The sequence below is a fragment of the Ceratotherium simum genome, chromosome 14 (assembly GCF_057802395.1).
Source record: "Ceratotherium simum simum isolate JZ-2026a chromosome 14, ASM5780239v1, whole genome shotgun sequence".
NCBI classification, from domain to species: Eukaryota; Metazoa; Chordata; class Mammalia; order Perissodactyla; family Rhinocerotidae; genus Ceratotherium; species Ceratotherium simum.
This window is the reverse complement of record NC_141913.1, coordinates 63932623-63956941: the sequence shown is the minus strand read 5'-3', so window position 1 is coordinate 63956941 and position 24319 is coordinate 63932623. Positions and strand designations below refer to the sequence as shown.

General features: G+C 45.1%; 1 protein-coding gene across 11 annotated transcripts in view; it reads right to left on the bottom strand.

Annotated features, from left to right (window-relative positions):
• The window catches only part of ATP9B (ATPase phospholipid transporting 9B), a 280439-nt gene that overhangs the window by 32913 nt on the left and 223207 nt on the right, over window positions 1-24319 (bottom strand). For 10 of the 11 annotated variants that reach the window (XR_015554337.1, XR_015554338.1, XM_087439362.1 and 7 more), the window contains 6 exons: window positions 13345-13506; window positions 12536-12628; window positions 6509-6592; window positions 6018-6188; window positions 3169-3267; window positions 1166-1255 (listed from right to left, as the gene is read on the bottom strand). Coding sequence is in view for 9 of the 11 variants with exons in the window: in XM_087439362.1 (XP_087295488.1) it covers window positions 1166-1255; window positions 3169-3267; window positions 6018-6188; window positions 6509-6592; window positions 12536-12628; window positions 13345-13506 (699 nt within the window). In the remaining 2 variants the exon portion in view is untranslated. The remainder of the gene's footprint in view (window positions 1-1165; window positions 1256-3168; window positions 3268-6017; window positions 6189-6508; window positions 6593-12535; window positions 12629-13344; window positions 13507-24319) is intronic. The other variant, XM_087439366.1, reaches the window with a different exon arrangement.

Sequence of the window (24319 nt, the reverse complement as noted above, 5' to 3'; positions counted from 1 at the left end):
GGCGTTCTGTATGATTCCCCAGCCCAAGAGAGTCTATCTGCTCCAACAACCAGAGGGAATGTGGCATGACCTGAGCTAGCACGTGACCCTCTGCAATGGGCACAGTGGCAGGTTAAAGAGGGCACAACCATCCCTGCTACTTCTCCAGGGAGAGGTGAGTCTGACCCGCTCCCTTGAATCAGGCTGGCCTTAGTGGCCTGCTTGACCAATAGAATGTGACTAACATGACAAAGGCTTAGTCCTAAGAAACTGCACAGCTTCCCCCAGACTTCTAGAACACTTGCTCTGGGAAGCTGGCGGCATGTACAAAGTCTGAGAGAGCCCTGAGCCAAAGCTGCATGGAGAGAGAGGCGCCCAGTGGGCTCAGCCATTCCGGCCATCTTGTCCCAGAGGCCAGACCTACGAGTAAAATGAGGAAAGAAGTGATTTGACCCAAAGAGGACTGGCCAACAGCCAGGCCACAGGCCCTAGACCGGCTCCAGCTGAGCTGTCTCAGCCACCTCCAGCCAGGGCCTCCTGCAGCACATGCCAGGGGCTCGTGGCTCACACGTCCTCTGTCCCACGGAGCTCACTTTTGGAAACACTGCTTTGGATATATTTAGGTCAAGACTGTGGGTACCACAGTCAAGGCTCCAAGGCAAGCCATGCTATTAACAATGAGCACAAGGCCTGGCACCTAAAGAGAATGTTGAATAAGCCTAAAACAAATCAACCTCTAGAACATTAAGGAGTCAGTGATCACCCTGATTGCCATCACATTCCTTCAGGCTGTAACTGCTCACCAGAGTTGCATATACCACTGCTATGATGGTAAAAACTTAAAAAGCAGATGAGCAAAAGCAGCCTAATAAATACACTTGACTCAGAAAGCCCTTAGTCCACGAGCAGGAAAAGCAGACACCTGCTTGGTCAGAGACTAGCCTCACCTCCAGACAGACAGACAGACAGGCGCTTGGCTAGAGACCAGCCTCATGGTCCTGTTTGCCTCCAGGGAGACAAACAGATAGACAGACAGACAGGTGCTTGGTCAGACACCAGCCTCACCTCCAGGGAGACAAATAGACACACAGACAGACAGACAAGTGCTTGGTCAGAGACTAGCCTCATCTCTGGGAGACAGACAGACAGACAGACAGACACTGCCTTGGTCAGAGACCAGCCTCACCTCCAGGGAGTCCCCAGATATGACCAGGGCACAATCATGCTTTCTTCGAAAGGCGTTCAGCTCCAAATGGGCCTCTCCCCGACTGGTTACCTCCACAAAAGGGAAAAAGTACCCAAATTACAATCTTATCTAAATCAGAGGTACTGACAAACAAGCCCTTATTTATAAATCACAGTGAGATCTATAGAAATGTTATCTAAAACCAAAAGGTGCTTGACAAAGTCCTATAACAAATCGTGCTTTCAAACTTCTCCTACACGGCCAGGCATAAATACCTACTTATTTAACACTAATTGTTTTCCGATTTGTGGTAACTTGAAGCGGGAAACTTCCGCTGTAAAGTGTAGTGAAGGTCCCACAATTCCACTGAGACAAAGTGACCAGAAGAGCCGGCCCGTGAGAACAGACAGCTGGGCCCCCACCTGTGTTCAGGTAGGGAAGACAAGCTTCTCAGAGGAGAGCACGATAACCATTAGTTAAACGTTTCTGGTCCTTTCCCAGGGTAACAGCATGGTGGGGGTGACTTCTAACACCAGGGACACAGTTCTTCAGAATCCCAACTCAATGCCCCACAACGCAGGGCCCAAGAGAGGAAGCTGAGTCCCTCAGGGCCACCCTGCAGGGAGGGACAGGATGACCTGTCTTCATAACAGGCCCAGTGATGACAATGCTTCTGTAAACCCACCCCTGCTGTCTCTGCCACGATTCTCAACCGAGCCTATTCGTTCAAACAAACAAAATACCCAGAGGGTTAAACAACCTGAAGGGTAGAGCCAGGTCATAATCTTGAAATACCACGAATTTTAGAATGAAAACATTTCAGAAACCGGTATACTGGTTTTTGACATTCTTTCTGTGGAGATTTTATGGGGCATAAAAGAAATGATATACTACAGCACTGAAATAAATTAAAAGTTTCATGTCATCCAAATTAATCTCAGAATCATCATTCAATAGGTAGGTTTTATTGTGGAAATTTTAATTTGTGGTGCTATAACACTGAAAAGTCAACAAAAATTGATCCGAAGTTTTATCAGAATCATTAATAATTTAATTGCAAATAGTAGTCTGCAGGGCCTAATTTGCGATTCCAATGCTTTGAAATAAACTACATTTACATGTAAATTATAATCAAATAACTATTTCTGTAGGTGCAAGAGCTTCATTTAGAAAAATCACAGACACACAATGTCTGTTCACCCTCCATCAATCAAGACCCAAGAAACTTTTATTTTTTCTTTGAAATAAATTTAGTCATAACTAATACATACAGTAAACACATAAATTTAGATCATTTCTATTAATTTTCTTTGAGCTAATTAAGGAAGAGCATTTAATCTGAAAATGGTGGTAGATTAAAAACACATTCCTAATTTGTATTTAGACCTTGTTTCACAAAAGCAGCTTCTGGACCATATGCAATGTGTATAACGCATAGAAAATGTAATTTTTATCAATATACATTTTTCTAAATTGATTGGAAAATGATTGCAGTATGTCTATTTAAAAATATTTAGGTGTTAATAAACAATTCCAATAGTATCGCAGAAAAACACTTTTGAATTTAGACCTTGTTTCACTCTATCAAAAAGCAGCTTTTGGGGCCAGCCTGGTGGCGTAGTAGTTGGGTTCGCACGCTCTGCTTTGGTGGCCCAGGGTTCATGGGTTCAGATCCCGGGCACGGACCTACGCACCACTCAGCAAGCCATGCTGTGGCAGCATCCCACGTACAAAATAGAGGAAGACTGGTACACGTGTGAGCTCAGGAACAATCTTCCTCACCAAAAAAAAAAAAAATGCAGCTTTTTGATCACATTTAATGTATATAACTAACAGATGTATTTTTAACATGTTTTTATAAATTGAATAAGAAAATTAGATTTTTCTTTTAAAACAGATATTTAGTAATTAATAAATAACTGTATATACATTCTCACAAAAATAATACGTTTTAATTGTGAGATAAAACATTAAAAATCAAAGTGATTTAGACATATACTTACTGGTCTGAAAGTGTGAATGTCTTGTGTTCTAGACACCAAATGTGAACTTTTGGCAATGCAAGTGGCTGTCTCAAGTTTATCGCCCGTGAGCATCCATATCTAGGAAACAATTTAAACTAGTGAACTTCAATACTATTACACTTTCATCTCGGAAAAGCGTCTATCCTTGAACAGATATTTGCACACCCATGTTTATAGCATCATTATTTACACTAGCCAAAACATGGAAGAAACTTAAGTGTCCATCAATAGATGAATGGATAAAGAAAATGTGGTCTATACATACAATGGAATATCACTCAGCCTTAAAAAGGAAGAAAATTCTGACACAAGCTACAACATGGAAGAACCTGGAGGACATTTTGCCAAATGAAATAATCCAGTTGCGGAAGGGCAAATACTGTATGATTCCACTTATATGACTACTACGAGTTAAATTCATAGAGACAGAAAGTAGAAGGCTGGGTGCCAGGGGCTGGGGGCAGAAGGAATGGGGAGTTAGTGTTGAATGGGGACAGAGTTTCAGATTTACAAGATGAAAAAGTTCTGGAGATGGACAGTGTGATGGTTGTGCAACAATGTGAATGCACTTAATGCCACTGCACTGCACACTTAAGAATGGTTAAGATGGTAAATTTTATGTACATTTTCCCACAATAAAAAAAATGTCTCTGTCGACTTGCTTAGCTAAAACAAGTAAGAGCAAAGTGATGTTCCAACTCAGCAGTTGAGATCTGGAGGCACGTGAATAACAACTGGGGTTTAGGAATTGCATGGCTGAGGCTAACGAGGACACCTGTACATGTCCAAAGGCCACGTTCACGCCGCCTTGATGCCAAACCAACAGGCCCAGAAGGTGTCACACAGCTGTGGGTTTGCAGAGCTGGGAGGATCCTGAGGATCCTAATACCAATTTGCTAGTTCTCCAGTTGGAAACTGAGGTTCAAAAAGGGTAAGCAGGCAATAGTTAAGCCGAAAGTTGTTTGTATCAAACAAAACATGACGGAAAAAAAAAATTACACACACACGCACATATTATGTATATAAATGTCCCCAGACTAAAAAGAGAACATAATCAGGACATTTACTGTATAACAAGATAGTTTATATATATTTTATATAACAGCAAAAAACTTGCAGTATTTTCTCCTTATCATCTGAATTTCTTAGGCGTCTTATGTATCATACATAAATATGCATTTTTGGAAACAGGAAACAGAAGAAACTTATATGATATACTAATTCTTTGCTTAGGCGTAATCTACTTGTGGCTCTTCATGTCTGAGGATTTGTGCTTTCCATTCATTTCACACATTTATACCTCCTTTACTGAGCCTGGACCTAAGATTATGACACACATTATGACAAAGTTGGGAACAACTACACAAAAGAACAAGAACTACCACTGCTGGGAAGGCGGCGAGCGTTCAGGGAGCGTGTGTGAGCTGGCTGGAAGATCGCCTTGATGCTTCGAAGGACTATCTGAAATCAGAGCCTATGTTATGTATGGGGATGAAGGAGTCTGATTCTTTAGATAGGAAATGTACAGAAAAAAGAGCAGAGCTCCAGAAAGTCTTGTAGAGTTTGGCAAAGAATTAGTATAAACACTCAAATCTTCATACAAGTAACATTTACTACTGTAATACAATGATAATCCAGCACATACAATTAAGTAAACTGATCTGAAGTTGATGAAAAATTACAATAAAATGAGCAGGTTGTCTACTTCTAATTCATCACATTTCTTCACCTAACGTTTTGGCTGTTCAGTACAATTAGGTTTAGATAACTTAAACGTTTTGAGTCTGAACTGCTCTCTTGTACTTTTGAACTCCCACATGCACAAGAATTCTGAAACCAGACGCAGCCTCCTGACAGCCTCTGGTGCTGCCCTGAATGACGGGAAACCTCCGGGTGTCTCTCCCAGCGACTCCGGAGGGCGAGGACATACGCCCTTCTGTGCACATCACCCTGTCTTCCTCAACGCCTGCTGCATGTACTCTGGATTTGATGTTAGGCGCAGCTTTGCCCTCTGACACTTTCCTCCAGTCCTGTCTCTCTAGTCTACACAAGCTTTTCTTTTAAAAGCAAGCTGTATTTTTTTCCATTCTCCTTGAGGCAGCACTGAAATGAAGTTTCTACCATCCTGGAATCGAACTTTCAGAGCACGAAAGCTAAGAAAGTAGTTCCTGAAAACTGAAACTTACACCACAAAGTGCTACTTTCCCCTGTATCTGAAGGGGATAAACCAGTAAGAAAAAGACAGCAGGTCAGTGGGCAGCGATAGCAAGCATCGACTCATGCAGTTTATAGGCAGAAAACCACCAGACATGAATAAAAGGAACAGTTCAGGCGGTTTCTGGATAACCCTCACTCTAACACCTGGTTCAGTCAAGTGAAAGGCTCGGGAGGACGGAGGCGCGTTCCTCCTGAGTGGACCCCGACGCCCCCGGGGTTGGATCCTCGGCACTCACGCTCCACGAAAGCCTGACGCTGGGTGTGGGCGAGCGAGCAGGGTGCTGCAGGGAGAAGCTGGGGCTTCACAAAGAGCCACATCTGAGCTGGGACAGGCGAGTGAGGACAGGCCGAGGCAGCGGCAGCGCTGGGAAAGGGCAGGGCTGGCTGTCCACCTGGGAGGCCTGGAGAGGAGCGCCTGAGAAAGCCTGCTGGTCTGATGGAGGATGTGCGCGGGTCTCTGGAAGATCCAGTGGGAGCAAGAGGAAGCGAGCGGGGCTCTGCTCCTAGGGCCCCTCACATCCAGGCCTCCTCCAAGGTCCAAGAACAACACTTCCTGGAGAGCGGCCCGTGCGCACAGAATGGCAGTCCTGGCTCGAGGCCTGCGCCCCTACCTTGATGCCCGCGTTCCGTAGCATCTCCAGTGTGGGCCGCACGTCCGCCTGCAGCTGATCCTCCACCCCCGTGAGGCAGAGCAGCTCCATCTCCCGCTCCAGACTCTCCACCACTGCAGCCACCTTGAGCATCCTGTCATGGACACTCAGCTTGGCCTGACTGTATCGGCTCTGAGGACAGAGACAGGGGCTGTGCTCGCAATCATTTAGGACTTACTGAATGCGTGAAAATTTGCCATATGAAAGAAATCATCAGTTTTTGCCTCTGTGGACACTCCTTTCCCAGCAGACTGGAGAAGGGTGGGAACAGGAAAGCGTGGAGGACTAACTCCCAATGCTCCTGTGGTGGGAGGCCGCTCCTGCTCCTGGGCTGTGGTGACACAACCTCACGATGTCACACAAGCAGTAAGAACTCATTTTAATGGGAACACCAGTGCCTTACAAGGGATGGAATGTCCGTGAGGGTGGAGGGAGACGGGGAGTCTGCTCACCTCAAAATCCTGGTACTGCTCTTCTGTGAGTGCCCTCTTCGCAACCACGAGGGTGCGCAGACCTTCGCGGGCCATGTTTCCACACTGGGAAAGGAGATGCAGGTCACACGTGGCCCCGAGCCCCTGACTGTGACAAGGACAGAGGCCCCTGCGGCATTCGTCACTACCACTCTCTGTGCTAACGACCATTCTCCCTTGCTAATTATCCTGCCGATTCCTCAGTCTACCACATGCAGGCACGAGAGAGGAGCTGGAGTGCGGGTCACTGAACCGCAGCTTCGTAGTTATCTACTCTCCTCGACCTCCCCTCACTGAGGCAGCAGGAAGCATGGGATGCAACAGCAGAGGGAACCTTGAGAGACCCTTATCTTACAGACACGCTATCTGACTAAACCCCCACCCAATGATGTCTCTGCTCTTCCTCAGCTCTGAGGATGAGAAGCAAAGGGACATGATGGAGATGATGGAGTTGGTGTCACCATGCGGCTCTCCAGATGACAGGCACAGTTCTTCTCCACCTCAAATCAGGCTTTTTTTTTTTTTTTGAGGAAGACTAGCCCTCAGCTAACACCCGTTGCCAATCCTTTTTTTTTTTTTTTTGCTGAGGAAGATTGGCTCTGGGCTAACATCCAGGCCCTCTTCCTCTACTTTATGTTGGATGCCTGCAGTGCAGCTTAATAAGTGGGGTGTAGGTCCGCACCCGGAATCCGAACCTGTGCACCCCAGGCTGCCAGAAGCAGAGCGCGTGAACTCAACCACTATGCCACCAGGCTGGTCCCACAAATCAGGCTTTTGGAAAAACAGTATCACAAGCACTTAACACTGCCCTCAACTCAGTGTGGACGCCAGGCTACAGGCGGGGTCATAGGGAGGTGTAGCTGCTCGGTGGTGGTGGATGGGAGGCAGCAAGGCCTGGAGAGGAGGGAAGGTCTCAGGTGGCATGTAGTGGGTAAGAGGAGGGAAGGTCTCAGGTGGCATGTAGTGGGTAAGAGGAGGGAAGGTCTCATGTGGCATGTAGTGGGTAAGAGGAGGGAAGGTCTCACGTGGCATGTAGTGGGTAAGAGGAGGGAAGGTCTCACGTGCTAGTGTAGTGGGTAAGAGGAGGGAAGGTCTCACGTGGCATGTAGTGGGTAAGAGGAGGGAAGGTCTCACGTGCTAGTGTAGTGGGTAAGAGGAGGGAAGGTCTCACGTGGCATGTAGTGGGTAAGAGGAGGGAAGGTCTCACGTGCTAGTGTAGTGGGTAAGAGGAGGGAAGGTCTCACGTGGCATGTAGTGGGTAAGAGGAGGGAAGGTCTCACGTGGCATGTAGTGGGTAAGAGGAGGGAAGGTCTCACGTGCTAGTGTAGTGGGTAAGAGGAGGGAAGGTCTCACGTGGCATGTAGTGGGTAAGAGGAGGGAAGGTCTCACGTGGCATGTAGTGGGTAAGAGGAGGGAAGGTCTCACGTGCTAGTGTAGTGGGTAAGGGGAGGGAAGGTCTCACGTGGCATTTAGTGGGTAAGAGGAGGGAAGGTCTCATGTGGTAGTGTAGTGGGTAAGAGGAGGGAAGGTCTCACGTGGCATGTAGTGGGTAAGAGGAGGGAAGGTCTCACGTGCTAGTGTAGTGGGTAAGAGAAGGGAAGGTCTCACGTGGCATGTAGTGGGTAAGAGGAGGGAAGGTCTCACGTGGTAGTGTAGTGGGTAAGAGGAGGGAAGGTCTCACGTGGCATGTAGTGGGTAAGAGGAGGGAAGGTCTCACGTGGTAGTGTAGTGGGTAAGAGGAGGGAAGGTCTCACGTGGTAGTGTAGTGGGTAAGAGGAGGGAAGGTCTCACGTGGCATGTAGTGGGTAAGAGGAGGGAAGGTCTCACGTGGTAGTGTAGTGGGTAGAGGAGGGAAGGTCTCACGTGGCATGTAGTGGGTAAGAGGAGGGAAGGTCTCACGTGGTAGTGTAGTGGGTAGATGAGGGAAGGTCTCACATGGCATGTAGTGGGTAAGAGGAGGGAAGGTCTCACGTGGCATGTAGTGGGTAAGAGGAGGGAAGGTCTCACGTGGTAGTGTAGTGGGTAAGAGGAGGGAAGGTCTCACGTGGCATGTAGTGGGTAAGAGGAGGGAAGGTCTCACGTGGCATGTAGTGGGTAAGAGGAGGGAAGGTCTCACGTGGTAGTGTAGTGGGTAAGAGGAGGGAAGGTCTCACGTGGTAGTGTAGTGGGTAAGAGGAGGGAAGGTCTCACGTGGCATGTAGTGGGTAAGAGGAGGGAAGGTCTCACGTGCTAGTGTAGTGGGTAAGAGGAGGGAAGGTCTCACGTGGCATGTAGTGGGTAAGAGGAGGGAAGGTCTCACGTGGTAGTGTAGTGGGTAAGAGGAGGGAAGGTCTCATGTGGCAGTGTAGTGGGTAAGAGGGGGGAAGGTCTCACGTGGCATGTAGTGGGTAAGAGGAGGGAAGGTCTCACGTGGCATGTAGTGGGTAAGAGGAGGGAAGGTCTCACATGGCATGTAGTAGGTAATAGGATGTGGAAGGTCTCGCATGATAGTGTAGTGGGTAAGAGGACGTGGAAGACCCCACGAGGCATGTAGTGGGTAAGAGGCGGTGAAGAGGAGGGAAGAGAGCTTTGTAAGCAGAGCAACGCTTGCCCTCCTCTATGAACGTTCCCACTGAGGCCACCCCAGCTCAGACAGGCAGCTACAGCTTGTGCCTTTCCAGAATTCTGCATGCGTCCCTCTTTTTTTTTTTTTTGTGAGGAAGATCAGCCCTGAGCTAACATCCATGTCAATCCTCCTCTCTTTGCTGAGGAAGACCGGCCCTGAGCTAACATCTATTGCCAATCCTCCTCCTCTTTTTCCCCAAAGCCCCAGTAGATAGTTGCATGTCATAGTTGCACAACCTTCTAGTTGCTGTACGTGGGACACTGCCTCAGCATGGCCGGAGAAGCGGTGTGTCGGTGCGCGCCCGGGATCCAAACCCGGGCCGCCAGCAGCAGAGCGTGCATGCGTCCCTCTTACATCCACGATCTCATTTCAGAGTAATGTGTTTTTATGAAAAATAAAATTTAAAAAACAATATGACGAACGCTAAGCTATACTACTCTTTGAACAATCTATTTTTGAAGCTAACCGTGTCTACACATCAAGAATAATATAACCTTATCTAGGCCACTCTCAGCTCCTGAAAGACCTGCTGCTTATGAATCCCTTCATCTCTTTCTTGTTGACTCCCTCTCAAATTTCAAGCTTTGAGGATCTATTCCAAATTTTGACAATGTTTTTAAAATTCCAGCATGTTTAGTCTGTTTTTGGCATTTGTGACTGACAACGTAGAGAACCCTGGAAATTCGAGGTTGTTCCCGGCCCAGCTGGACCTCCCAGCTGGGTGGACAGGCCATGAGGGAGACATCTTGGGCGGGGTCTAGCCGACTTGCAGCTGGAATGCAAATAGGCTGTGCTGCTGCCACACCAGAGGCAGGAGGAGGGGCTTCCGAAGGTATATTTAGCAAACACCAAGGGGTACAGGACCCTAAATTATAGCTAGAGAACAACCAATGCACATTGAAAAATGTAAAGCTGATAATGTGATCACACATTTAAGCAAATACATCCCAAACAAATTAATTAGCTACTCTTATTTAATTAAAAGAAAATCAAATACTAGTAACTTGGGTCTGCAGTGTTACGATGGAACATTCCGAGTCCGCATGGTAAGAAGAGGATGGTGCCCCCTACTTATGGCTCTCGGCAATCCCCACTGTGAGGTCCTGCACGCGTGCACGGAGGCACAGGTGCTAGCTCTGCGTCCAGCAACATGAGCCAGACAGATGGGCGGAGTTACGGCCACTGAGGGGATGGTGACTGAGTGTCTGACCTTCTGTGCACTCGGAGTCAGAGATGTGAGTGGAAAGCCCGCATCGCCCAGAGACAAGCACGCACGCTCCCTGATAAACAGTCCAGATGTGACTTTGCACGCACGCTCTGCCCCACCCTGTCATCTTCCATCGTCTCTTCAGGGCAAAAGCCAGTGTTTCCAGATAACTGCACCTTCCTCTAGGTGGGGTATTCATCTCTAACCAAGCTCATTTACTACATTTGGTCGTAAGACGTTAAAATCTGCAGGCAGGGGCCGGCCCCGTGGTGTAGCGGCTAAATGCGCGCGCTCCTCTGCTGGCGGCCCGGGTTTGGATCCCTGGCGCGCACCGACGCACCGCTTGTCAGGCCACGCTGTGGCGGCATCCCACATAAAGTGGAGGCAGATGGGCACGGATGTTAGTTCAGGGCCAGTCTTCCTCAGCAAAAAGAGGAGGCCTGGCATGGATGTTAGCTCAGGGCTGATGTTCCTCACAAAAACAAACAAACAAACAAAATCTGCAGGCAAATACAAAGTATAAACTATTCAGGTTTTTTGAAATTTGTCGTAATCCATCCAGTTGACTAGGTCTGATGCTTACTGTTAAACACGCAGGCTGTGGACACAGCAGGGAGAGCTGGTGGAGAGTCTCAGCTCGCGTGCCTCCAGCTCAGACACGCTCTGGGACCAGGATTCCCGGGGTGTGTGGGGTAAAGATCACTGTGCCCCTTCGAAGCCCTCCCTCTTGCCAAACTCTAACTCCTTGTTTTGTTTATAATTAAACGTCTGGGGTCAAACAGCGAGTCTGTGTTTAGAGAGAAAGAGGCCAATTGTCTTAACAGCTCTACTGCCCAGGACCTGGTTATTGTAAGTCTGTGCACAGTGGACATTCTTACACTGCAGGCTTTACAAAACTGGCCCCTTCCCCTATATGATGAGCAATAAGGGTTGGTGTATTTTGTTGTTTTTTTAATATTTAGAGAACACAAGTTTACAGCCAAGAATCCCACGTGGGGAGCTTGCTTGACACAGAACAGCCCACTGTGAACTCAGGCTCTGAGAACCTGCTGGGTTTTCTAACAAAGTGAAAGGCTTTCAGACTACGATAGTATTACCACCAAGATGGGGGTGGAAGGTCAAAAGATTTATCTATGGGAAGAAAATACCATGTTGAGAAAATAAACAGACAAAGGATTTTTAATAAAGTTATCTTTGTGAAAAACAATCTGACATTTTCTGTCTGCTGCAAGACATTTATTGATTTGACCTCATAAAGCTAAATAAATTACACAAGTATTTTATAATTAATTGCACATCATTATGACCAAAAGTAATTTTTATGGCATTTTACTGTCTTCAGGGAGTTTCATTTATTCATGCCCCTGATTAAATCCAAGTGCCTGAGGAGCTATCGATTCCTATTGCCAATACCGTCGTGGACGTGGGGTGTGGTCCCTGCACGGACAGACAATCTCCAGGGGCACGGGGGAGAGCTCTGAACACCAACAATAACATCGCTCAGCGAAAGGGGTTGTGTTTATAATTGCAATGGTTTGGTTTTACTTTGAAATTCAACTTTTTAATACATACAAGTAAACAAATCATATCTCCTCATGAGGCTAAATACAAACCCTGTTTGTGTAGGGAGAATATGATGAAGCATGGGATTGGTTATGTCTGTACTTTATTTTCTATTTTTAAAATGAATCCTATGTACAAATTAGAATTAGATTAAAATTCTAATTAAAATCTCCTTGCAAATAATTTAGGTTACAAAATAAATATCATATTACATACAACTTTGGTCACATACACAGTATTATTTCATAATTTTTTAGTGAATGATTAGTAATGCCTTCTATTTTTTCACTAATATAAATAACATATTCCTCATAAGGACCTACTTGATTATATCTACATGCATTCACACAAAACCCCAACATAGGAGTTATTTATATAGAAAGTAAACTATTTATAATTAAATAACACTCCTATCCTTTCTGCTTTAGGAAACTGAGAACTAGAATCATTTAAGATAATATGGTAGAAAAACAATACCATCTTGGGCAACCTACCAGTGTCTGGTTTCAAATTTGCTTCTCAATTTATCCCAGTGATACCAGTGTCTGCAAGTTGGGGAGAGGATACTATCTTTCCATCACTGATCACTACATTTCATGAAGACATTTTGCACAACGGTGAGACAGCTCATTACCTCCTCCTCCAGCCAGTCATTATACTGGACGATGGTGGACATGGCCACGTCAGCGCCTTTCATGTAGAAAGTGATTTCTGCCGTGGACTCGTCCTGTAACAGAATGAAAATGAACAAGATACGTTTAGGCCACACTGCTCCTCAGAATAACGGCTGCTCTAATAGAAACACACCAGAAGAAGCAACTCTCTGTGGATGTGAGAAGCCCTTTGTGGTGGCTCCCAAATATTTTTCTAGGCACGGCTACTTCCTCCCTAGATGCTGGGGCAATCAAGAATTGAGGACATAACTGTAGATCTCCAGAAGCTGTGCTGAGGGTCTTGAAATAACGTTTGTTAATGGATCCGTGCCTTGCACTGAAGGTAAACACTAACTCTCTCCAATTTTCATAGTTTGATTGAATAAGCTTCCTTGTTTAGCCAACCTCCAAGATCTATTTTTGGTATTTGCTAAAAATATTTAATAGGAGTATATTTTAGCAACGTCATGGTCACAAATCATTAAGCAAACTCTCCGGCATGCTACTGGTGTTGAAAACAAAACAAAGCAAAACAGCTTTAGCTGACTTCAAGAATTAATTAGTAAACAACACCTTTTACTTACCCCACCTCAGTCATTGTAGGAGCGTGAGCCACACTAGCTTCTCAGGTAAATGATTAGTTCAGATTTTATTTTTTAAAAAACTATAACAAGCATGAAGCATTTGAATGCATAGTGAAAAGGAAACGTCTTCAGGAACCAGTGAGGCATACTCGCAGCAGCCCTGGGGGAAAGCACCGAGCTCGTGGGGACAGCAGCTGGACACGTACCCTGACGATGACCCCCATGCGCTTGCTCTCCGAGGTGAAGGGGAACATCTGCAAGATGCAGTAGGTCAGGATCTGGCCACCGGGCGTCCTCAGCTGCATGGAGGTGAGGTCTCTGCTGACGAGGGTGAGGCCGACGCTCTCCGTCCACTGCACCAGGGCCACCTGGGGGAGACCAGCAACAGGCCGCGGTCAGAAATCTCGCCGGGACTCGGTCAATTCACAAAACCTACAGCGTCGAGCACTTCTTTGCTTTTGGGGCCGTGTCAAGTACACACTTTTGCATAACGTCTTTGCAGGCAAATGATAAGCAGTGTGACGGAGTCCCCTGGCCGTACTTTCTGAGACAAAGACCGTTCCTGATCATACTTTTGTTGCGATTTGTTTACTAGCCAGGGTCTTAAAATCTGGACAGAGCCCACACTGCCACTGCTGGAGGGCTCAGGGCTGGGCAGGCACTGAGCTACACCACCTTCCAGGCTCCTTGCACCTGACTCTAGGAACACCATGCAGGAGCAAGCAATCTGAATCCCTCATGTTCATCTGATGTTTTTCTAAAATCAGAGATAAACTGCTGACTGATTAACTCTACAGTTAACGTCTACAAGCAATCTTTGAAAACTTAAAGGAGACAAAACAGCAAAGACAAAGGCAGGCCTCGGTTCTAAGCCCAACCCCGACAGTCAACGCTCCGTGACCAGGTCCTTCATTTCACTGCGGCTCACCTGTCTCTTCTGCCAATTGTTCTAAAGCTGAAATGATCAGAGTAAATTCCCTGACATATGGCAGGCACTCAAAAATAGAAGCTATTCTCAGTTATGATTATTTGCTATTAAAATGTGAAAAGCATAAGTGGAAGAATAATTTTTAAAGTTATTAATTTATGAATAGTATTTTTTTATGGTAAGTCTTTTCCGGAAAAAAGTTCAGTTTGTCTTTAAAAGTGACCTCCTGACAAGAAATTCACTAGTTGCAACGTGAGGTACCGACCCCACTGTGCAGTTAAGGAGCATCACACAGCGGGGACGCACTGTCTGGGACACGCGCTGCTACAGAAGGCGGGAGAGTCCATCCCACAACTGCTGGCGACACAACAGCGCTCTCCACCGGCTCCTCCCACGCCTCTGTAGACGCCTTGCCTTCAACTTCACTCACCTGCTACACTTTCAGCATTTCACCCAGGCTTTTCAGAAATCAAGTCATTCAAGACCATTTTAAACTCTGCCTGGTGTGCAAGAAGTTACCGTTCAATCTTAAGTGTCTTCTGAAACTTGCGTGAGGAGAGACTGCAATAAAGTTCTCACAGCCCTGGTTCTGAGGTTAGACCGCTCGGGTCGGAACCCTGGCGCTGCCACATGCGAGCCACACACACTGGGCGAAGGCGGCACCCCCGGGCCCCAGCTTCCTCATCTGCAGAATGGCGATGACCGAGGCCGCCTCAAAGGGTTACACGGGGTAGAAAGCACTCGGCGGAATGCTCAGCACATTTAACTGTCGAGTCAATGTTAGGATTTTATCCTTCACCCTTTCTCACAGAAGCCATTTAATATGCTCCCTGAGGCAGACCAGGAATCGCTTTTAAAATGAGGTTTTCTAAGTGATTTCCCACAAATCCAACTACAGAAAAATTTCAGTAAGATTTTCAAATGTCAGAGGTTTTGGAGCTGTTCGCACTGTTTTTAATGCTTTGAACTCTACCCATTGGTGTGGTTGGGTGGGACGAGACTGTCTAAGGATAACAAGGTAGAAAGAATTAAAGTGCAACATCTGCTAGGACTGCAGAGGTGTTCTGTGGCGTGGGGATGTTCTGGAACACAGTGGTGGGTTTACTGAAATTCACCTGTGCCCGGCTGTAAGAACCTGCTCTCCTGATGGCCGGTCACTGCACCACCAAAGCCGACACGCCTGCAGGGCTTGTCCTAAGAACTCCACCGTGGGGACCACTCAGTCTCCTCCAGACGGGGTGACTACTTCCGAGACATTTTTAAAGATCTCATAAAGGAGCTAAATAGACAAGCAGGACTATTGTTTTAGGATAGTAAAGACACATACTTATTCACACAGTTTTAAATCACAATTTCATTTTATTCTGTATGCAGTCAATGCATCAGAACAACTTTTATAAATTTCTGACATTTTAAAAGTATACATAGTAGAGTTAGCCTATGATAAATGGAATGGAATAACTTCAGAAAAGCAGGATTGAGAGTGAAATTAGAGTAACGATCCTGTATTTTCGGTTACCTCAGTCACAAGTCAGAAGTGCCCTCCTATGAAGAAGGCCTAAGGATGGGGGAACCAACCACCTTTCTCCACCTGGCTCCTCATCTGAACACAGAAGCACAAGATGATTGAGGTGCCTGTTCTAGCTCCTGTTCCAGATAAACAGCGCAAGGTCGGTCCATCACGAGCAGGATCGCATGCCAGCACTGGGGCTGCTTCCTCTGCCAGAAATGGGCGAGGCCTCGTGGAGGCATGTCCAGCAGAGAGGATGATGGAGCAGCTCCTCCAGCCAGTCTCCCCTCATCCCACCGCCTTCACCTTCCTGGCGGTGTCCTCCCACAGCACTCCGGCAATCCCACTGCCGTCAATGGACACGATTCAAGGGTCTGCTTTCTGAGGTAGGAATCGCTATGCACAGTGGGCAAATTTCTCCTTGGCCCCAACTTACCATTTAGAAATACAAATTTCATTTAAATTATACAGTTAGCTGATTTACAAATTCAGGTCAGCAAAACCGTACGTATTAGATTCCAACTAGTGGGATTTAACTGTACAGAATTATCATTATTTGCTATGACCAGCACCATGAAATCTGCTCTGATACTGGAGAAGAGCAGCGTCCACTCTCATTAAACGCCCTGCAGGCCTGGGGGCTGCGCAGACAGCCCAGGCTGGGGGAGGCCTGGTCCCGGCCCGCAGTGCTGGTGGAAGGGCTGCACTGCGGGGAAAGGTTCTGACCCTGACCCTGCCTGTATCCCTGCAGGGTTAAGAGGCGCGCCGACACAGGCAATACCTGCTCGGTATCTGAAACCACAGACCAAATTTGAAAATGTGCCCCACAGGCTGGAACATGGAATTTAAAGAGAGAAGACAGAACATGAGACAGGAGTAAACCAAAGGCCCGGATTTTGTCTACGTGAGGGCTGGTCGGGCGGTCTCGAATGCGGCACCTGGAGGTCCGCCCGCCACTCCGGGAGACACCGAGGGCCCTACCTCCAAACACCTGCAGCTCCTTACTCTCACGTGCGACTGATGCCTCTCCTCCTTTTGTGGGAAATACACTAGCAGACTTTTATGTCTGCCTATTTTAACTATGTCAGTAAGATCTCTGTGCTCCCTTCCAAGAAGATAAATTATACAATTAGTAACAAATCGAATGCTTAATATTTGTCAAATACTGTGAGAAATTGCTGCTAGAAATTCTTTGCTTGTGATTTTCATGTTCTGTTAGAAAATAGTGAGGGAGTTGCCCCCAAAGACGCCTCGAGTGGAGTCACAGAGCCAGGACGGTGTGCTGTGACCCCTCCCTCTGCCCAGGGAGGAACGAAAGGTCAGGACACCTCTCTGCTGGGGCAGCTGCCTGACTGTGCAGAAAGAGAGGCCTGGCCTGTGTGCTCTGCTCCTGGGAGGCGACCTCTGAGCCGTGGGGACATGGGCCATGCCGTACGGTCTACACTAGCAGCGTGCTTTATACGGGCGCTGGGGCTCACGGTGTCAGCCTGACCCTGCGGGGGCTGGAGACTACGGTCAGCCACGGGAGTGGTCAACCATGTCTATGTGAACAACTCTAATAAAAACCCTGGACACCAAGGCTTGGGTGGGCTTCCTGGGTTGGCAGCGCTCTGGCACGCACCTTGTCCCGTGTCATTGCCAAGAGAAGTAAGTGCTGTCTGCACAACCCCATGGGGAGAGGGGGACGAGTGAAAGCTCGCGCCAGCTCTCTCCGTGACAACTCAGTGGCAGAGGCCGCAGCAAGGACACTCCCTCTGCAGGCTGCCCAGCAGAGGGCATGTGCACCGCGGCCGACTGTACTGCCTGGAGGTAGTGCAACCACAGATGCCTCTTTTCCATGCTTCTCTAGACACGGCCACCCCTCAATGAGCTACCAAGCAACAGCCAGTGACTCCACGAGACATGTGAGTGTAGACAGCTCTGGAGGCTGGGTGAACCCCGCCAGACCCATACACCAGGAGTATACCAAAATGGCTTTTTTCTACCCCAAGTTCTGGGTAGTTTGTTTGCAGCAATAGTAACCCGTGTCAACATTCTTGCTACCGGAGCTATGCTGCTGGGTTAGAGGTTAGACAAGATTACCTTTCTAAGGACACGTGCGACTCTAGGACACCATAAGTGCGTTAAATGTTAAACAGTGAGTCACCGTGGAGCTTGAATTAGAACTCGCGTTCTTGGGCCCTCCAGTGTTGTTACTAAGACACTGAAGCACGTCAAGATTCTAAAATCATGCTACAGATAATACAGTACTATAATTTAGAGCAGCAGCAATACGCTCTAAATTACAGTACTAAAAAAGGCACATGGACGTCAGCAGAAAAGAGAACCCATCAGCAGGGGGCGAATTAACTATTCTGCAACAGCACCTCAAAAGTAAATGAAAGTGAAACTCTATACATATTTCTCCTATAAAACTTCTCCATAAGCTGCAAATGATTCAATCCTCCCAATGATAATTTCCAATTCACACAGTGAAAGGTTACTATTACATTTTGACCTGTAAATTGTATCTTTCTGCAAACACCCTCTCATCTCATGTGTGCCCCACCACAGTCAGGAGTCAGGCATTCTATATTTGGTGACTCACATCTGTTTATTGTTTAGTTTATGCTTGGTTTCACAACCCATTCGAGGCAGCAGCTTATAACAAAAATCAGTCACTTATAGCTAGCCCAGCATTCCAAACAACTGTTTTTGATCAGTAATCATTCTGAGGATTAACTCTCTATATAATGCCAACCAGAAGAAAAAGAGTATTCAAAATTTTCAAGAGCTAGATGCTTTAATTACTGTTCTAGTCTAAGTTGCTTGGTGTTGGGCAGAATTTCTATAAAATTAAACATTTTTGGAACAGGCCTATAGACCAACAGGCCCCAAGGATAGACGTAGACATGCGGCACTTCAGCCCACTCAAGGCTGGCTTCCCGAGGGCGTCTAGTATTTCTCATCTGAGGCGGTCACGTGGCTACATGCACGGAGCGGAACAGAAGGGTCTCCTGGTTTTGAGCAGTACCACCTTGTCTCAGACTGTAGCGGGAGCGAAGGAAACCCAGGCAGAATTCAGGAACTTCTCTCTATATATTTGAAATATATTAGTGGTGTTCTTTTTAGAAGGCTCTTAGAAATAATTTACATCTAGTGGTACTAAATGTAGAAATTAAAGGAAACAAAATTTCAAAAGCATTGACAGTTTGACTCTATTTTCTTCCTAAAGATGTTTATGCAATTAAAATATACATACTTTTCAAAAGCATGTAAGCCCCTTCCTAATGCAGAATAAACAGCATTAGCAGAAAGCGTGAAGATTCTTGCAGTGATGAGAGCAGGGAGTTTGGAGCTGATGCACTGCCAGCCAAATGTTCCACACGAAGCCTGCATACACAGATCCAGTGCAAATAACTGACTTCAGAATCCCACTGTGCTGGGAAGACTGGGGTGTAGCTTCCACCCACAGGAGACACAATCATGGAGATGGACAACAGTTAGCCAAGTGGGCAAATGGACTTAGAACAAAACCCTGCCTGACGCACCCTGAGCCTCTGCCGGCCCAGGTCTGTGTTTACGGCTCTCGGGGAGTCCCGCCTGCTGCCCTCTCTCCATCCCTCTTCACCAGGCTGTCCTTCCTGCCTCCACGACTCAGAAGGCTCTGCTGACCGCCTGATTCAGGTGCTCCTGTCCTGGCTTCCTGTCTCCCTCTGCTTTAAACCTACCCACTCTTTTCCTTTGTGGCACTCACTACAATTTATACTCACACGTCTAGGCGTCTGTTTATTTGTCTCCTTGCCCAATCGCACCTCCAGCAGTTCTAGGACCTCAGAGCCCTACTGTGCTCACTGCTGTATACTCAGGAACCGGCACAACAAAACATCTCCTGAATAAACAGGAACTAATAACCTCTTGTTCAAAGTGACTTAGAAGTGGAAATTGAATGGGATACCTAGGACATGAGTGCGACATAAATGGGAGACTTTCTGAGCACCTACTTGTGCGAGGCACTCTCCTAGGTCCTGGGAAGAGCCAGCCCAGCATAATGGGGCTTGCGGTCTAAGAAATCCGTCTCTCTCCCCGGAGCTTACTAGCTAGCCTCTAAACCATTTCTTTACATACAAGATGCCAGCCTGTTAATTCTTATGGGATTATACAGTCACTATTCATACCTCTTTTTGGCAATGTAGTTTTCAAATCTCTTGCCAACATTTAAATTGAATTGTTGTTTTCTCATTATTGGGTTTTGGGAATTCTTTATATATTTTAGTTACCATTTTTCAGATATGTATTTTGCAAACATTTTCCACAAATCTGTGGCTTGTTTTCATTTTCTTAATAATGTCTTTTGAAGAACATATGATTTTTACCCTTATGTCCAATTTATCCATTTTTTTCTTTCATAATTTGTGCTGTTTGTGTCTACAAATTGTTGCCTAACTCAAGGCTACAAAGATTTTCTCCTATGTTTTCTTCTAGAAATTTTATACTTTTAGGTTTTTCATTTAGATCTATGAGCAATTTGAGTTAGTTTTTGTATATGGTGAGAGATACTGGTTGAGGCTCTTTCTGCACACGGCTGTCCAGTTGTTCTGGGCACCATTTATTGAAAGGATCACCCTTTCCACACTGGATTTCTTTGGCCTCTCGATAAAAACATCAACCGACATCTTGGTAATACAAAGTCTCCCAATCCATGACCCAATATACTTCTCACACACAGACCCTCTTTGATTTTTCTTCGCTGTCTTATACTTTTTAGCATACAAACCCTATACATACTTTGTTAGATTTGTCCTTAAGTATTTCATGTTTTTTAGTGCTTTATAAATGGTATATTCCAAAATTTCAATTTTGAGTTGCTCACTGCTAGTATATAAAAATAAAAGTAATTTTTGAATATGGACATCGTAATGTGCAGTCTTGGTATATTCACTTATTAAATCTTACCAGTTTTTTTTGGTAGAGCCTTTGGGATTTTCTATGGAGACAGTCATATCATCTATTAAAAAAAGGACAGTTTTATTTCTTCCTCTCCCCTTTGTATGCCTTCTGTTTCTCTTTCTGCTCTGGCTAGGAACTCTGATATAATACTGAATAGGTGTGGAGAGAGAGGACACCTTTGCCCTGTTCCAAATACTAGAAGGAACTTATCCAGTTTTTCTCTCTAAGTATCATGTTAACTGTAGGATTTTTCATAAATGCCCCTTATTGGGCTCAAGAAGTCCTCTTTTATTCCTAGTTCACTGAGTTTTCATCAGGAATGGAAGTGTGATTTGGTTAAGTGTTTTTTCTCCCTGAAGCTACTGAAATGATCATATGGATCTTCCCCTTTGGTCTGCTGATAAAGTAAATTACACTGATAGATTTACAACTGCTGAACAAGCCTTGCATTTCTGGGATAAGCCCCACTTGATCATGATGTATTATCTTTTTTCATATACTGCTGGGTTTTATCTGCTTATATTTTATAACAGATTTTTGCATCTATGTTCATAAGTGATTCTGGTTTGTAGTTTTCTTGTAATATCTTTGTCTGATTTTGATATCAGTTCAATGCCAGCATTGTAAAATGAGCTGAGAAGTGTTTCTTCCCCTTTTATTTTTCGGAAGAGTTTCTATAGAATTGGTATTTTATCCTCTTAAATGTTTGGTAGAGTTCACCACTAAAGCCACTTGGGTCTGGAGATTTTTTCTGGGAAGGTTTTTAAATAAAATTTCTTTACTAGAAATAGGACCTGAGATACTTTCGGGATATTTCAGCGATTATTAGAGAGCTGGCCTGGGGGAAGATTTGAAATCACTGATACATATATAAACATATAACCCCAGTCCCCTTTGATGGGTAAACAGAGGCCTAAAGTGGTTAAGTGGTTTCTGGAACTAGAAACTACTGACTCCTGGCTCAGTGCTCTTCACAGGAGGTTTTTTTGTGCTGGTAAAATGTAGATTCATAAATAGTCTAATGTGAAAATGTATACCTACTGCTTAAATTACTAATGTATATTTCAATATAAACATTTAGTGAAAAACTATAATACAAATTAACTGTTTTTAAAATAGACCAGTTATTTAGGAATAACATAACGAATTGGTAAAGAATTTTTAATTCTGCAGGTTCTGCTTCAATAGGTTTGGGAGAAATCCAGATATCAGAGAGTTTAAAAACTCCTCAGGGGTTGGCCCGGGGACACAGTGGTTGAGTTCATGTGCCCAGGGTTTGTCAGTTCAGATCCCAGGCACGGACCTACACACTGCTCATCAAGCCATGCTTTGGCGGCATCCCACATACAAAAACAGAAGGAGAGCGGCACAGATGTTAGCTCAGGGACAATTTTCCTTACCAATAAACAAAACAAAACAAAACACTCCTTGGATGTTTCTGAAGGGTAGCCAGGGAAGACAATTACTTGAACAATCATTCTGGCATTAAAAACAAAACAGAACAACTTTCCTTCCTCTTGGATGGAATATAGTTTTCAACATGACAGGTTGTTGTTGACATATAAGGAAGTTACTGACTCACGTATTTTTATTAGGACAACTTATTGAGGTCTCAGGAATTCTAATGGTTCTGCAGATGATTCTTTTGGTTTTCTAGACATACAGTCACATCACGTGTGAGTGTTAATTTTATTTCCTTTTGATTTTTTCTGATGTACTGTCCTGGACAGAACTTCTAGGACAACATGAAATGGCCATGGTGCTAGCAGACGTCCTTGCTTTATTCTTCACTTGGGAACAACTACAAAGTTGACTTGGTATGACGTTGAGTATTGATTTACGACTGGCATTCTATCTCAAATTTACTATCATTGGATTTTGGGGGGTAGTTTGTTTTGGTCAGGAATGGGTACTGAATTTTAACTTAAATGCCTTTTTAGAAGTCTCTGATGGAAATGAGATTATCATGTGACTTTCAGCTTATAAAGCCATATTACTATATTTTCTAGTATTGAATCATTCTTGTATTCCTAGGATAAACGCTACTTAGTCGTGGTCTTTCAATATACTGTAAGTTTGATTTGTTGGCATTATGTTTTAGGATTTCTGTATTCCTGTTCATAAGATTCATCTGTAAATTTCTTTTTGTTTTTTTTTTTTTTTTTTTTTTTTTGATAAAGCAGTTCTTTTTTTTTTTTTTTTTTAAAGATTTTATTTATTTTATTTTTCCCCCCAAAGCCCCAGTAGATAGTTGTATGTCGTAGCTGCACATCCTTCTAGTTGCTGTATGCGGGACTCGGCCTCAGGATGGACGGAGAAGCGGTGCCTCGATGCGCACCCGGGATCCGAACCCGGGCCACCAGCATTGCAGTGCGCGCACTTAACCACCAAGCCACAGGGCCGGCCCTGTAAATTTCTTTTTGATTGTGTGTATATTTGTGTTATCTTGGCCAGATTTTAGAATTTAGGATTAAGTTGGCTTCATAAAATGATTTAGAAGGCTTTGGGATTTTTTCCTTGCTCCAGAGAAGTTTTTACAGTGTGGAATTTGTTTTTAACTCAAAAGAACTGACCTATAAAACCGTCTGGTCCAAAGCTGTTTTTGATAACTTTTTGAATTTCTTTTCTGGTTTACTCAGGTTTTATGTGTTTCTTTAGATTCCACTTTGCTAATTTATATTTTTTCTGAATATGGTTACTGAGGTTTTCAGAAATATTAGCATTTAGACTGTGTTTAATATTCTCTTATAAAATTTTAAGCCTATTTGTCTATTATACACTTCATATGCATAATTTTATATGTGTATACTCAGTTTGCATTCACTGTTTTGTGTTATTTACTATTTTTGCCAATAGTTTTTCTATTTTATTTACCTTTCAAAAGACTGGCTTTTGAATTTATTACTCTCTCAATCACTACTTTGTTTTCCTTTATCTTTTCTTTCTCCTATTTTCCTTTGGTTTTGTTTTATTCTTCTAAACTTTTTAGTTGGATGCCAAGTTCGTTTCTTTCTTTTCTTCTTCCTGATGTGCACAGCCTTTGCGTTGGTTTGCAAGGCCTTCCCTAACACGTCAGCTGATTTCGGTGGAATTTCTGTCTGCTGCCACCACTGAGCTGCTGACCGCCTCTGGGAGGTGCTGCCTGCACATCGCTGTTCAGTGTTTGTGTGGAGATGCTTCTGATCTCTAGCCTCTCCAGACCACGGCTTCTCTGAGGTCATTATTCTCTGTATTGGGTCAGACAGCACACTGTGTGGTGGCTTCTACTAGGACATGCATAGAAGGAAAGCTGCTGAGGGGTGGGTGGAAACTGTTAGGTCTTCGCCTCAGAATTTATCTCAGGAGCAGTTAAGACCTGCTGCTTGCGTTCCTCCTCGGTGTGGCCCTCAGCCCAGAGGAGGGGCAGAGGGGGTGCACGTCTTTTACTGCCCCCTTCCATGCTGTGGGTAGCGGGGCGGGCCCCCTGAGAATGCGCTCCTCCTCCCATCACTGAGCCTAGAGCTGGAGAAATCTTCCTGGCTCTTTAGTGAGAGTTTCCAGTGCTACTGCTCGACGTTACCTGGTTAGGCAATTTTGTCAGTATTTGGATAAAACACGGGGAGGGTGGTTGATCAAACACTCCTGTGTGCTGCCATGTTCACGTGGAAACTGCTGCCTGACGTTATAACAAGACCTGGTGCTGAGATTTCTCTCTGAGATGTAAAGACAACCCACAACTTAAAGGCTTAATACATTTCAAACGACTATTTCTTTGATTACTAAGCTTTTAGAAATTTCTAATAATGTGATTATTGACAACAATACAAAGGTAAAA